The sequence below is a fragment of the Amaranthus tricolor genome, chromosome 17, assembly GCF_026212465.1.
Source record: "Amaranthus tricolor cultivar Red isolate AtriRed21 chromosome 17, ASM2621246v1, whole genome shotgun sequence".
Taxonomy (NCBI): Eukaryota; Viridiplantae; Streptophyta; class Magnoliopsida; order Caryophyllales; family Amaranthaceae; genus Amaranthus; species Amaranthus tricolor.
This window is the reverse complement of record NC_080063.1, coordinates 13307900-13324590: the sequence shown is the minus strand read 5'-3', so window position 1 is coordinate 13324590 and position 16691 is coordinate 13307900. Positions and strand designations below refer to the sequence as shown.

Below are 16691 nucleotides of genomic sequence, written 5' to 3'. Positions count from 1 at the left end.
TCATAAAGGCATAAATAATAAATAAGGCAAAGATAATTATTGATGGACTAGAAAAGAATTCGACATCTCCATAGTCAAGTCTTTAATTAGAGTGGTGCAACTCGCTCACAATTTGCTTTTCCCACGCTTTCATATGCCTATCACGACATCTCTATCCAGCAATCGTGATCTTTTTCATCTTGCGTGCTAGTGGTCTTCCTTTGCAAATGCCTAAATCATCTCAATTTACGCTTATGCATTATTTCTGAGATGGGTGCAACCGCTAGCCTCTCTCCCAAAACTTAGTTTCTAATCCTATGCATCTTGATGTGTCCATGTATCAACCTTAACATTTGCATCTTTGCTACTTTCATCTTATTCTCATATATATCCATATGTCCTATTAGCTGTAACTTGATAGATTTTAACTTTTAATTTAGTCAGAATTCTCATTTCATACAGCACTCCAGCGGATGTTATTCTCTAACTAAGTAATCCACTCATTATATGTTATTACTTTTATGGAAAATTTTTCCTTTTTGGTCCTAAATAACCCATTTGTTCAACATTCTCTCGCAAATGTAACAACCCGACTTACCATTGACTGAGTAAACAGGGTCATCACGGGGTTCATTTCCCAAGAAACTGAAATCATACTTCCTAAACTTGAGCAAAGGAGTCACAAGCTCTTTAACGTGACCAACTCAGCTAAATCTCAAAACAAACATCTAACTAAAACATAAGATAATCATTCAATTCTCTACAAGTCAAATATATCCAACACAACCAAATCTAATATACATTTATCCAAAATCCTAAAACAAATCTACAAATTCCTACGTGCTCAGCTCAATACACATCCTTGGAACGCTATCCAACACTGCTAACCCATCGTTCCCGACCGGTTCCGATCTGTAATCAAACTAAAAGATGGAAACAACAGAAGGTCGGATTAAACTGAATGAGAAGTAACAATCCAAAACGACAAAACACAGTAATTCAAATCATAGGTTTAAAAGCAACATCAGTTCCATAGATTTATGTGCGCACAGGGAGTCTAGTTTGAGAGGTGCCCCATAGCTCTAAGGCTATGTCGCTCTCGGGTGAAGCTAGTCAATATCTCAATGACAATTCGCTTCAAAACAGGGAGTAGGAAACAATGTTCCTCAACTCTGTCAATGACCAGCTCGCAAGCCCGATCCATTGACCATATCATAATATTAGCATAAACATTCACAACAACATTTGTCTCAACAATTTCCAATTCAAAAGAGCTTTAGTAAAAAGTTGATTTTCAAGAATGTAGTCTGATCAGACCCTTTAAGGGACTGCTACTACTCACCAAAAGAACGCTTCAAGAAGCTAAGTCTGGTACTCCGCGATCACTAGAAGGCTCCTCGATAATGTCGCCTCCTGAAGCATAACAAATATAGCATCACAACAAAGCATACGATACTACAACTAGGTTCATATAACTCATTGCATCTCCTCCTATGACAGCATCTTAGTTCAAGCTTCTATTCTAATACATCTAATCATAAAAGAATTGTGCATGTTCGAACTCAAACCACAATAGGCCATCAAGGCGACATAGTCATGCTCTAAAATTCATTAACATTTTCTAAAGATTATCCACCTTCATAATTCTCTTTATTTTCCAATTAAACACCAAAATGTACCTTTAACCCCAACATCGAAAATCCTCAAATAACTTAATAATCCCTTCAAGAAGATAAAATTATTCAATTAATAATAACTAATATTTCACCCCACTATCAATGATTTCCAAGAGAATTTCTTAATTCATTCAAGAGCTTCAAGTCATCCATAACCTTATAGTTAACAACATTTTCCACCAATTTCTCCACTTCAATATTTATAACTTCATACTAGTTATCAAAGTCCATCAAATTAATCCACATTCCACAATTTACTACTAATTATCAATTGTCCATTTCTTTTAATTGAGTAACTTATACAATGAATCTCAAATGCTTAATTTCATGAGGTTTTTGATTGAAAAGAATAATTTGGAAAGAGTATGACAATTGAATATAATCAAGAAATGGTAATCCAATTGCATATATCCGAAAGATGCGGCTAAGAAGATCAAATAACAAAATTAACAAAAGACACTTGACTACCTTCTTGCCCTATACTGGAATCTGCCGAAAAGAGCGAGATGAAGAAGGCACTGTTCTTCGAAAATGCTCAAGAAGGTAGGGTGACATTCATGGTGCAGCTGTTGGGTTCAAAGAAATCAAATGAATTGAGAGGGAGAGAAGGGTTAGATCGAAATTTCATGATCAGGAATTATAGAATTGAAATTCAGAGAAAGAGGGAATCATACCTGTTATTATTTTGTTCGTTATTTTCGAAAATCGAGGAACCAAATGGAACAAAGATGATTGTTGGCTTCGATTATTGTTGAAATTCTAAGTTAGAAGGATCATGAAAAGAGGATTTGTTCATGAATTGAAGGATTTATCAAGAAAAGAAGAAATTTCAACCCTAATTTCAAAGGATGTCGAAAAGAGGAGGGAAAGAGCAGTGACAACAACCGCCATTGTTAAGGTTCGAAGGACTTTCAGTCTGCCATTGTTAGGTTTCGAAGGACTTTCAGTCGCCATTTTGGGATTCGAAGGAAAGCTTCAAAGAATGAGGATTGGGGTTTGGCTGATGTTTGGGCTTGATGTCGTGAGAGGGAGGGAAAAATTTTGGGTATTTAATCAAAATAAAAGAAAAGGAAAAAGAGGAGAAAAATTAAATTGAGAATGTTTCATGTTATGTGTATTTAAGATCATTCTCGCACTGATAATTCTCTTAAACTTATTCGTCTTAAAATATTAATTCCCAAATGTTACAACAAATATTAAATTTCTAGTGTAGTGTTGTTTTAACATGTCTTGCTGGGCTTTAAAAGAAAATAACACTAAAGCACCTTTGAGGATCCAAATCACGAAGAACTGAGAAATCTATGGTAGTTAACATAAGCTTGGGTTCACCAAGTGAAGCTAAATTATGAGCCAAGGAAGGTCCAAGGCAAGCTAACGGGTGAAAAGTGGAAAAGATTAAAGAAACGAGATGAGCCAGCAACCACTCGGACCAATGTTGTAGCTTTGAAGAAGGATGTCCAACCATGCACCCAGGAAACCTATTGCCAAAAAAAGGTATCAACCTCCCTTGTCGAACCTCAACAGCCTTTTTAGCCAAGGAGCCTGTCACAATGCGCTTATGCGCCCGACTACCTGAGCGTGGCCTTGGTCCGCTCAGGCTTACTTACTTTAGTGAGGAGTTTACAAATGCACACATTTCATTCCCTCTCCCACTACCCCATTTCTTTCCTCTTCTATTTATCCCTCCATTTCTGAACAGATTGGTGTGCTCTTTGAACCTCCTCTCTCTACATTTAAATGAGAATAATCTCAAAGAATTGGTTGGAAGAATTAAGGGGAGTGGTTGACTGAAGCCCTAAATTTTTTATTTCTTGGCTCTATAAACCCTAATTTTTACACCTCTCTACATATTTCATACTACTTCTTTCGATTTCTACCTTAGTTACATTTTTAGCTTTAGTACTTTATTTCTCATTAGTTTAATTTGCAACTATACTTTCTCCATGATCACTCTTAGCTTCCATTGTTAACAAAGTACTATCATCCAAATCAAGAATAATCTAAACATTTTAAAGGTTCTTTTGACCAATAATAGCATTAAGAATTCCTCAAAGTTTAAGTTTTTTTATTTGATTAGGTTCATTTCCTACTTGTTTGGATTTCTTCACTGCATGAAAGGTAGTAAGTTGGTTTCTCCTTGATAATTCTTGTTCATGTTTGATATCTTGCTTGAATGTTGTAGTATATTAGTTGAAGCTTTGCTTGTTGGTTTAGTATTAGAACTTCGTATTTAAAAGTAAAATTGTTAAAACTGATCATTTTTGTTATTTATTTTTGCACTTATCGGTTGGGAAGTCTTGAAAACATGGTTATTGTAGTAGTTGTAATAGTTATTAAAGTAGCTTTGTTGGCATACTCCATGACAAGTGAGTGGTTCTTCCTCTAGTTAGGGGAAATTTAGGTGAAAATGCATGATTTAAGTCTTGTTTGGAGTATCTTAATGCTATTGTCAAGTGGATTATAGTGCATGATCAAGGTTCACTCTTAGCTCAAATAGCCAAGTTGAATGAGAAGATGATTTTATGCCAACCTAACCTTATTCATGACCCAGTAATATCAAACTAATGAAATAAAGATAAAGATAAATATAGGTGCAAATGAAATAGTAAAATAATTGTGAAAGAGGTAGAATGAAAATAAACTAAAAAAATAAATAAAAAAGGAAAATGATTTCCCTCATTTGAAGGAAAGTATTACCTCACCCTCCCTTAGGGTAAATTGAGAGGGAACTAATTACTATTTTATCCATTTTTTATTTTTTTCTAACCAATTCTTCTACCTGTCTAAAAATTAAATTTCTTTAATCTTCTATCTAATTAACTTTGTTTTCCTACTTTGAGTTTTAATTACCCCTTAAATATTTACACTCAATAAAAGCGAGCCTTAAAAGGTAATTAAGAGGGGCTAGAGTGTATGTTTAAGTTTGATAATCTAAAACTAAAAATTGGTTGATTACAAGTTGAGTTAATTGTTTTCGAAATAAGTAAAGGCCTAAGTAGCTACACCTGACTATACATTCTCTCACTCCAAAGGTGATGGAAATATCGTAGACTAACTTCTATCAAACAATAATTAAGACTATATTTATCTCATTTCATGTATGGAAATATCGTAGACTAACAGAGCCAATCGAGCTGAGCTACACAAAGTAAAAGAGGCCAAATGCCAAAACCCCATGGAGAACGAAGAAAAGTCTAGAAAGGTGACTAAGCATGCCACCCGATCATTCAAGCAAATCTCGTACGACTATGTAATTTGCCAACATGTTTTAGAGAGTGTTCTCACTTTGCCTAATCATATGAGGGGATCTCAACCGATTAAGTGCACTAAACTTCCCTACCGCAGCAACCACATGCGCCAAACAAAACAATCCAACAAGTAAGTGCCAATGACCGCTCAAAGAGGGTCGACTTGATCGAGCAACCTTGTCAATGAAAAAACATCTCTTAGACCCAAAGCACTCCAAATAATTAATTGTTTGTTTGTTTGTGATTTAGTTACTAATTTTATTTTATGCAATAAAGTAATCAATAACCAACAAAAAATACATGTAATTACTTAATCACCGCTAGAAAAACATGTTAATTTGAATTGCGACAAAAAATCTATGATAACTTGTATTTGGTCATCAATCTGCGACCAAAATCACGATTAGAGGTAGTTGGTCGCAATCTACGACTAGAAATGGGTAGGTCGTGTGCTACAAGAATGTAACCATTTTGTGATTATTTGTCTAGTAGTAGATTCTGACCATTTTATGAACAATTTACAACCAATTACGAATTTTATTTTATTTTTAAATTAATACCACTAATCCAATTAATACAATTATCTATAAATACGTCAACTGACAATATATTAATGCAATACTAATACAATTAATGTTACATTAATATAACTTAATATTATACAAATACGAATAATAATATAATCACGCGACAAAAAAAATAGTAATTAACATGACTAATATAATACTAATACAATTAATACACACTAATAAATACACTATAAATTAGATTAATATTATACTAATATGATTAAAACTACATTAATATGACTAATATTATAGTGACACGTAATAAAATTTGATGATGTGAAATCAAAATAAATGATAAAAATGAGACATGTTAAGACGCTTGAAATCGGGTAACTGTGGGTCCCATAATTTTTTCCAGGAATTCTTTAGAGCACTCCTAGACCATTCCGAATGGTGAAAAATAATCTACATGTAGAGTTTTTTTGTTCAAAATTTGATTCTATTGGTGGGAAAAATAAAAAACTCACATACCTATTTTTTTTACACTTTGTGAGTGGAAATATTAAAAGAACAATTTTGTTCACTAAACAAATAAGAAATTGACATTTGTCCAAATAACATTTTTTTTATTTTAGGGATATTCTACATAATAGACATGAGCTTTTGCAAAAGGTAGTGGTAGCAAATCAAGAAAAAAGTTTCGCAAAATAGCATTGTACTTTTGAAATTTAAGCTGCCGTAACATTAATGCCCAAAAACGTTAGATTATACGTTAAGTTGTGAAATTTCGTTTTTACCCTTGTCTTTTTTTCATTAAAATGTAGTAACCATCTTTTCTTAAAATTCCTCAAGATAACATTGTACTTTTGGAATTTAAGTTGTCGTAACATTAATGTCAAAAAAACGTTAGATTATACGTTAAGTTGTGAAATTCCAAAAGCACAATGCTAATTTTTTTTAAAAGATTTGCTACCACGGGCCTTTGCAAAAGTTCGTACCTACCGTGTAGAATATCCTTTTTTTATAAGTTTTTTTGTTATATATGCATATATCAAAAATACTGCCTACAAATATACTAATGTTCATAAAATTTTATGCTTCATAATTAGACAGTTATTTTTCTATATTTTAATATGTTTAAATTTTTTTTCTTAATTATACATAAATTAATATTTAAGAAGTGAAGATGAAATATTTTTGTTTTTTTGGGGATAAATTTTATGGAAAAAATTAGAACAAAAACTGGTGTGGATGAAAGCTAAGGTACAAAGTTATAACTCACCTATTTTTTTTAGATGTTTTAGATTTTAGATTTGGATTTAGATTAATTTTGTGTTGATAGCTAGATGTTAGAAACCTTTTTAATCCCCACGAAGTCCCAAACCCAGCCACAATACCCTCCTGCGAAAAACCCCATATTTTCTTTCTGGAATTTCAAAACCCTAATAATGGTTGATCAAAATCCATTCTCGATGGGGGAACCGGTAACTTTCTTTCCATTCTCATCGTTTTTCTTTTCGCTTTCGTCCTTTATCCTTTCTGTCTGAATTTAGGCGATGAATTGATGATAATTTTGGATTAAATTAACTTATGTCTAATTTTTCTTTGATTCTTCTTAATTCTTGTATATTATTATTATTATTATTGTTTTGCAGAATTATGTTCACGATGAAGATATTCGGCTTGATGCAATTAAAGCTAGATGTAAATTCTTGTATTTTAAGTTCATTTTTCCCCTAATACCTCGAACTGTATGCTATTGTGTGTGTGATTCTGTTAGTACTTAGTATATGATTGTTTTTACATTGACATTTTTGCAGTTAACAATGTCTCCAAAAGACATGCAGATCTGACAGAACGTTTATCCAGGTATGTAATTTTCCGTAAACCGTCATTGTTCGCGTGTAAATTTATCTTCTTGTTTGTTCGTTTGTTCCTTTACTGTTTACTGTATGTTTGGATAACAATTTTGGAGAGAAAAGAAAGTAAGAAGAGGGGAAGGGAAAGAATTGGGAAGAGAAATGTAAGGTAAATCTTCGTTGCTTGTTTAAGTGGGAAGGAAAGGGAAGAGAAATGTAAGGTAAATTTTCCATCCAAATCTTTCCAACTTTGAGAGATTGCAACTTTAACAAAATTATCCATGTTTTCCTTCCGAATTCTTCCCCTCCCTTTTTATATCCAAATTAGGGATCATCAAAAAGGATCATTCATCCCTCCAAATCCCTCATCTTCCTTTCTCTCCATTTACTTCTATCCAAACACAATGTTAATGGAAATTATACGCTTTAATGAAGATTAGCCTGCTAATCAGGATCAAATGATGATCTGAGTTATCCGAAGCTTTATCATTGACTTTTGTATTATGCTAGAATTTCTGTATGCATATTTATTGATTAACCTGTAATATGGGGTAAGTGGTATGACATATTTTCTTGATTGCAAAGAGTTTTTGGAAAATTGTGAGTTTGTAACCCAAGCCTCTGAAATTCCATTTAAACTTGTGGTACTGAGTAGCGACTGGTTAGAAATTATTATAATTTATAGTTGGCTGCTGAGATTTAAGACTTTTTTGGAATTTTAATTATTAATTTAAGATTATGTATAACTAGAATATTTAATTTTATTAGGGATTCTGACAAGATGGTATTTGAGCGTTTGCAGAAAGAATTTGAAGCTGCAAAAGCATCTCAAACTCAAGGTACTGTTGTGTAATTTTCTCAATTTCATACTGGAATTTGTTATGGCTTTTTTTCTTGTCTATGCTCCTATTGCCAACCCCTCATTGTTCAGCCTGTCCTTTTTTTGACTTTCACTATTGGTTCACAGCTTCTAGCATGGTTTTAGAAAACTGGAATGTTATGGTTTTGTTTTGCAAACTCTAGGTTGTGAAGCTTTTGGAACTTGTTTTATTAACCGAAAAGGGTCATCTAAGTAAGTTTAACTGTAAATAATATATTTTGGGTACATGGAAGTCACTCTTTCGGTCTTTTGGTTTGAAACAGAGGATATTCTACATGTTTTCTGATTTCATATCTATTAGTTTAGTTCTGTTTGAGATGTTATAGGCAAATAGCTTTCTGCTGTAGGAGAAATATACTTTGTACTGAACCTAGGTTTTTTATGACTAATTTCTGTGGTTTAAAAATGATGTTTTTGACTTGGAAGTTCACTAGAATTTTTTCGAAAAATTCTGATACGTACTCAATGGATTTTTCCAATCCTTCATGTGAATGGGGGATAAGCTTTAAATGAAAGGATGCCAGATAAAGGATAGCAAGAAAGCAATTCAATCCCTACCCCTTCGACACTCCTAGCGGCTAGGACGTAATGGGATCGTTGAGCAACTCTAGAAGACACACTTGAAAAGAGTCTTTAAAGCACCTTCAAGTTATCACAAAGAAGAAAGAACCCTTAAGGATGTTTGTTTGTGGTGGTTTGAGCTACTAAATTTTACTTAGTTTTTATTCAAATGAAGCTTACACCAACTATTTATTGGATGCTTTGTTTTCACGTGTAGAATGTGTCAATAAGTGGTGTTTCTTTTGTTGAACTTCTTGGCATAAAGGGTATGCCTTTTCTTTTGGACTTTCTTGGACCTTCACAGACTTGCTTAGTGGTGCATAAGGATTGGACACTAATTAATACGTCTTTAGACCCCTTTTGCTTCGACATTGACAATTGTCTTCGACTCCTGTATTTGCTTGGATTTTAAGGTGTTGGATTCACATCACTCTTGTTTGTACATGTATGGGTGACTACTTTTTTTCATTTTTTTGTGTCATTCGTTTTTCGGAGTTATTAAGTATCTGTTGGCTCATCTTTCTTTATATATGATATGGCACAAAATTTGATCTTTTGATTTCTCAAGCATTTGCTATGGTTTCTAATTGTGTTTACAGAGATCTATCTCGAAGGTGAAGATTGGAATGATGGATTGTTAGCCACAATTAGAGAGAGGGTACATTTATATTGATGCATAATATTCCGTGAATATTTTTTTCCTATATCAAAAATGATGTTACTGTTTGTATGTTTCACTTCACTTTTTATCGTTTGATGTAAATGGTTGAGATTTTTTGGTATTTTTCTTTATTAAGGTTCACATGGAGGCAGATAGGAAGGCAACAGCCGCAGATTCAAATATGGAGCTAGATCCTCCAATCCTTGAAAAAGTGACTTACAGGGTGGGAAGTAAGGTAACTTTCCAAACAAACTGTCTCATAGTAAAGGGGTTACATTAAGAAAAAAAACTTGTAATACCTGGTATACAAGATCTAACTTAAGGGAAAGTGTACAATTTGTTGTGTAGTATCAAGCATCTATGCAATCTGCATGAAATTGATTAGCATCTTGAGAAATGAGAGTACATTTAAGCACCCCATGATCCAAGTCCATGACAATGAAAGCAGGAGAGTGCATATACTTGTTCTATGTGAATTGGTTACCAGATAAGTGTAGCTTTGAAAAGGTTTCTTATTCTTGGTTAAAATAAGTCGCAACGAGTCTACTGTAAGTGTAATTTAGACTTTACACCAGCAATGCTAAGTGCGGGAGGATACACTAAGTTATCTGCGAGAATGTTTGTGAAAAATTTATGGCCAATGTATGATCGACATATTTTGTTATTATATGCCCTTTATGTTAAAGTGTTTACTTTTTTTTTTTTTTTTTTTTTTTTTTTCATTTTGAGTGTTGGAACATGTGTTCATATTGCTTGTGTTTAGGTGGAGGTAGATTAACAAATGTGGTAGATTAATGTCTAAGAGCAAAGAGGGAGGGGTAAAATTGATATAGCTGTATTGCTACTGCGAAATGTTTATTGCTTTGCCCCTTCGTATCTAATATGACTTCTTAAATTATATCTTCCTGGGTTATATTTCTTTGTTTTGAAGATTATTGGTGTGCTTTGAACTGCTTTGTTCTTTTAATTCCAAATGATAGGACTGATATAATATCAGCCTTCTGAAATATTGTGATGGGCTAAACATACGTGAAAAAATTCCAGCTTTAAGATAAAGTGCTGAACAGTTTTAAATATGAGGTCATACGAGTTACAATTGCTCTACCACGGCAGTTTGAAGTATAAGGTCGTACATCTTTGGATGTTTGAAGTTTCTGGACACAAAAATCCTGTACTATATGAAACTGTCATGTGATTAAAGGGGCTGAAGGGATTTGATACTGGATGTGGAAATTTTCAGCAGATCATTCTTGAGTGTGGGTTAAGTTTAGCAGTTCTTGAAGGTTTAAGTTTCTAGGTTAACATATGAATTGGCCACAAGACGCAGTTTTGCCATTAGCTAAATACTAAAACTTATGTCGGTGCAAAATGCTTATTTTAAAAAATGTTCTGACGGATGACAATTGTGTGGATGTTATTATATTTGTCAGATCTGTTACCGAAAATGCAGTGTTATGTTTTGAGTAAGGTTTTTACTAGGCTTCATCAGCATTCATTGGATGAAATGTCTGATATAATATTGACACTCTTTTGTAAACTATCAATTTATTGGTTAAGCAGGTTATATGTTGTTTGGAAGGTGCAAGGATTGGCATACAGTACGAAACTTCATTTGCCGGTAATATTTCAATAATATTTTATGTCCAATAATACTCCGGGTTCATATGCTTAGATTGAGCTTTTGATTGGGTTTTTTTTTTTTTTTTGTGTGCCAAGCTAGCACTCCGGTTATCACGATAAATGCGTTATGCAATTTGAAATTGGCACACTTGTCTAATAAAGTTTGAGTTTGCCCTTGAAAATTGAGAAGTAATGCTGTATTAGTAGTTGTGTTAGTTTTCGAAACTGATACCTGTTTTCTCCATGCTTCAATGCCAAATTGCCAATAAAATGGCTCCTACCTAGGCGGGTTGGGTTAGAGTTTAGATGTATGCAGCCTTATTTTTCTAATAATAAAGAGCTTGTTTGTGGTTGATGCTTGGTCGCAAAGTGCATATAGTTTAATATGCCATTTTGCTTTCAATATGTGAAATCTTTCGAAGCTTGACTTTAATTTAAGGATTTTGTACCTTGGCTTGGCAAGCCTTCTGATTCCTTACTTTTTTCCTAGCTGCTTATAATGTGTTTTTTGAAATATTCTGAAATGACGCTGTCAAGTAAGTTTGCATGCACAACATAGTATTATTCTTTAACAAAATGTGTACATATGAACAGGAGAGCCGTGCGAACTTTATCACTGTGTGCTTGAGAGTAAGTCGTTTCTAGAAAAGATGACGGTTTTAGAACACACCATTCCTTTTTTTCTGCCTATACGAGAAGCTGAAAATGATCTTCTTTCATCCAATGCAATGGTGAGGTTAGTTGTCTTATCATCATATTCTTGTTGCGCAATTTTCATAAGTAATTTTGCCTTTGCTAAGGAAAGCTGTATATTTTCTATTTCAGAAATTTATAGATCACATTGGGGAACTGTTGCAGGCATATGTTGATAGGAGGGAGCAGGTATGATAATACTACCTTGTTCCTGTATGCAATTGTGAGGCTTTGAATTTAGAGACATGCAATGATGCATGCTGTTTCTTGATTAGATTTTTAGAAAAGCTGTAATGTTTACATCTTAGTTATCCATTATAACTAATGCAATAACTCTTTTTATATCTTAGGGAATTAATAGCTTTCCGGTTCAAGAAAGCAAAATTGAGTACCATGACCACTCCTAGTTATTATATAAATATTAGTCATTCTTATGGATTGCTATTCGTTACTAGAGATCGTGTAAAACATTATACTTTTACTTTTCTTTTTCTTCTTAATGTAAACTTTCCTAATACATTGGGCTTAGAAGGTTTTTTTTTTTAATTTTTTAGATGGGATTTGGTTGTCTCCTATTGTTTTGTTGGTTTGTAGATGTAATTATGTAACGTGTAAGGTTGATGGAAAAATTGATTTGTTGTACATGGCAAAAGACTGATGGGACTTTATGTAGGTTTGCATTTTGTGCGATTAAACTAAGATAGTCAAATCATTGTCTCCGTGTTTTGACTTTTGAGTGAGTTTGAGACTCGAGATTGTATTTGTTTTCATAAGTGATAAAAATACGTTATCTCATGATATTATGAATTGGACAATGTTGATTCTCAAGCATCTTGGTGAACCTTTTTGTTGGTCATGGTTATTGGGAAATTTCTGCAGAAGTACCATTATGACCCAAGGTTTGGATCCAAAGCCTATCTAGATCAATGGAGTTAATGTTGGAATGGATTTTCTTTTAATAAAATTTGACGAGGCAAGTGCTGAGATGTTGGAGTTATAGATGCTCAACTCTTTATAGCGAACTGATTTTTGTTTAGTTTGGGAATAAAAAATGAAATCTAAAATCTTGATAGCTGAGATTGTTTAGATTTCTTAGTTGTAGTATTTCGTAATTGAAGTGTGCTATTGTTCAAGAGTAGAAAGCTTACAACTCTTAGCTTTGATGTGGAATTACTTGACTTATATGTGCAAGAGCTTTGTACCATCTAACTATCAACAACCTTAATCATTTACTAAGAAGGATGTGGGGGTGGTCGAATACTTGAAGGAATTTGAGAGGATGAATATGACTTGTCACAAAAGTTGAAATTGGGTCATTTTATTTACGATTTAGATGGAGATTCACATGATAACTTGAAACTTGTTATTTCGATGAAGCTTGTTGTTTGGCGATTGTCTTTGAAGATAACAAGGTAAGAAGAAGGTTTATCGTAACTCTAGTACATAGAAATAATCACTAATTTTGTCGCGATTGCGTGAATGGTTGATGCGGCACCTTGCGTTGTTACAATCTGTTTCGTGGAAATCACGATGTGAATTGTTAACTTGAAAAGGATTTTAGTTTTCTAGAACATGTAGTTAAAATAAAGCTCATAATAGACATTTAAGAACCTAATACACATTAAAAAAGACACTAATATCTAATATGTTAGAATAACAATTTATAATGACCTTTCTCCATGATTTAAGGTCATAGGTTACGTAACGGAATTTTATGTTTCAATATGCTCTTAAAGCGCCCATTGTTTAAAGGAACAACCTCATTTTTATTTCATGATCTAGTATGACAAGAACAATGGAGCCAGATTTTGTTTGAGAAACAACAAGGACGTCAAGTGTTTCAAGTGTAACAATCATGGATAATATGCTTGGGAATGTCGAAATTCACGTGTTGGAAGTAGAAGAATTAGCTGGAGTAATGGGGGATCCAAATTATTTATCAAGGATGACATCATATAGTGAAAACTAATTCCTAAGAGTTACAATTATTATTAATTAAAAAGATAAAATTTGCAAAGAATGAAAGATAAGAAACTAAAATATCCAAATTAGCTAACTCTATTTTGGACATGCATTGTATGGTGCACCAAATTTGACTATGCCTCCTGTGATTTTATGTGCATGAAGACTTCATATGGAATTAGAACTCATCATGGGAACACAAATACTCCATTTGTTGTGGCTTTAGGATATTCATTGCGTGGACTCTTTATACATCTCTTTCTTGTCGCTAACTTAGCAACTTGAATTTGACCTCTTCAAGTAAAGTACTTGTATCAGAACTCTCCATATAGGTGGACTCTCCCTACCCACATTGCTTGCCATGGATAACTTTCATTTGTTTTAGGACAATGCTTCATGCATTTCTTTGGTAGATCTTCCTTTCTCCCACATCTTCATTTTGTAGTATGTGTACTGCCTAATGTTAGTATATTCCTTACTAGGAAACCTGTTTACTTTGAGAAATTAATATTGTTTATGCACTGATTTTATCGAGGTTTAATTACCAAAAAAAGATTTTTATTGTGGCTTTCTGATTCCTTTTTCTTTCAGGTTCGCCTAATGAAAGATTTATATGAGAACCAAATTGGAGATCTCTATCATAGTCTTCCATTTCATATGATTGAATTTGTACTGGAAGATTTTGAGTGGTAAGTGCTTTGTCAGTTGCTTTTGGTACAAGAATACTGGGGTAAATGCTTTTTCAGTTAATTTTGGTACAAGAGTACTCGCTGAAGTAGAGTCACAATTTCAGGTGCATCGTGCACGAGGGAAAAAGTGATTTAGTCACCCCTCTTGGCAGAACAGTTTATGCATGTATTTCTTGTTAGCTTTGTTTAGAAGTGCATGATATCTGAATTCTTGCGATAAGTACCAAAAACTGTGAGTGGGGTTGAATGCAATATTTTCTGTTCATTTCCTGTTCAAATAAATGGCTTAGCTTTATGCAATCCTAAATTTTCTTGTAGTACAGTTGTAGTAAAGTAGTTTAGAAGTATTTTATTGAAATAGTCTTTACATATGATTTATCTGACCTTGCTAAGCTGTTTGCATACGGAATTACAGATAATTGTGAGATTGTTTCTGTCTTTCTAGTTGTCATTATGTTTTGACAACTATTGCTTGATTGTTAATTTTCTTTCAGCACCAGGATCACCATCAGTCTTAGATATGCAGATTTGTTGTCTGTCCTTCCAACCAGAGTTAGAGTCATGGCTTGGCCGTTGACTCCCACGAAGAAGGGTCGTACTGGCCCAGTGCAAACAAGCAGAAAGGGAGCTGGAGGATGGCCCAGTAATGCTATTCCCTCACGTCTATCAAATGCAGAAGACGCCCTGCGAAATTTTAGCTTACCTGAAGGTAATAGTCTAGAATTTGAACCAAGTATAGATGTTTTTGTTTTTCATAAATTCAAAATTTGAACCAGTTGACAGATGTTATGTGGCTTTCTGTAACTGCTCTAAATCTTTAATTAAATGTGGTAGAATCCTATTCCTCTTAAATTGATGGATTTACCTTGATGAAGACACTACATTACACTATGGTTTTCAGATCTAACTCTTATTTCTTTTTCTTTTTTTTTAATGTGGCTATTTTTTAAACATCTTGAGGCGTATGCACTAGGGAACACTCAACCTAGGGTTGATTACTTGGGTTGTATTTGTTAGGGAACGCTCAACAGTAGCAATTGTGTTTAATGATATTGGGAACATTAACCTCGCTCACAAAATGGTCATGATATGAACTAAATCCACCCAATTCCAATTTCTTATTTTTGGACGTAAGATGTTTAGTAGGAAATGAAGCTGCCCTCATTTTATCCTTATCCCTTTTGGAATAATACATGCAACTATTATTTTAGCATGGTGGGAATAGTCTTCACTGGTTAGATACACTTCTATCATTCAAGACAACATTCATGGTCATGTCATTTCACAGCTTGATCATGACTTTGTTAGACTATGCCTTTCTCTGTGTGGTGTAATTAAATATGCCTTTGCTGATATTCTTCTTCATGTTCCGGTCTTTCTTTCTTTTTACATGGTTTTCTTGATTTCATCCCTTTTCATTTGAGTTTTTGGATGATTTGAACACGTGCATGGGTGTGGGAGGGTTTGGAGAAGCTTGCTCTGCTACGGGGTTTGAAGATCTGTTAATACATGGGGTTTGAAGATTTGTTAATACATATGTTTTTCTTCCCTTTTCATTTGAATTTCTTGTATTCATGGTCTTGGTGGAGGGTTTCTGGTTGTTACTCTTAAGCACGAGTTTCATTTTCTTGTTCTTTGACTTTGGCGTTTCGATTCCTTTGTTATCTTCAGCTTTTGCAGAAATTGTGTTGAACTTGCGAAATGAACTCCAGCAGATATAGTAGATTTTACCCACTTATTGTCATGATTGGAATGTAGTGAGCTAGAGGTGTACTAGCGGTCACCACTCTCTTGTACCTGAAATTACGTCGAATGTGCTGCTGTCTGCTGGTGTAAATTTCTATTAGTATTATAGCAATGTGAAGATATCTGACTGAGTATTTTATGTGGAGGGAATTTGTGGATATATATTTCATAGTTGCCTTGGCTATTACAATATTGTGAAGATATTCGACTGACTGAGTAGTTTTTGCATCAACAATATTGTGTAATTTTACAATTCATTGCTTTAGTTGTAGAAACCTTTATAATGGTTCCTCGATTGTGGTGGTTCATGTAATTTTGATATGAAACATTCTTAAGATCATACTCTTCCCGCCCGTTCGAATTTGTTAGAGTTTTCACTTCGATTTGCATTGTGTAGCTTATTCAAAGGGAGGATAGAGTATGGTGTAGCAGAGTCATGGACTAAATTGTTTGATGTTATTGAAGCTCGTATAGTATGAACTATGAAGCACCTCAGCAAGGGAAAAATGAAAATAACACCTCTGAGGATTTGGTCTTGTCTTTGTTGGAGTAACTCGGATTTGCGTCTTTTTCCCGATGTTCTTCTCTCCTCTCAGTCTATCCTGTAC

General features: G+C 33.8%; 1 protein-coding gene across 1 annotated transcript; it reads left to right on the top strand.

Annotated features, from left to right (window-relative positions):
• The first annotated feature begins 6627 nt into the window (after positions 1 to 6627).
• On the top strand, positions 6628 to 16379 carry LOC130804088 (uncharacterized). Its single transcript, XM_057668416.1, has 12 exons — positions 6628 to 6896; positions 7068 to 7116; positions 7233 to 7281; positions 8040 to 8110; positions 9312 to 9370; positions 9510 to 9608; positions 10934 to 10991; positions 11588 to 11724; positions 11819 to 11875; positions 14240 to 14337; positions 14832 to 15046; positions 16009 to 16379. Exons 1-12 carry the CDS (start codon positions 6759 to 6761, stop codon positions 16056 to 16058), a joined length of 1080 nt encoding a protein of 359 aa, XP_057524399.1. The 5' UTR covers positions 6628 to 6758; the 3' UTR covers positions 16059 to 16379.
• The last annotated feature ends 312 nt before the right edge of the window (positions 16380 to 16691 follow it).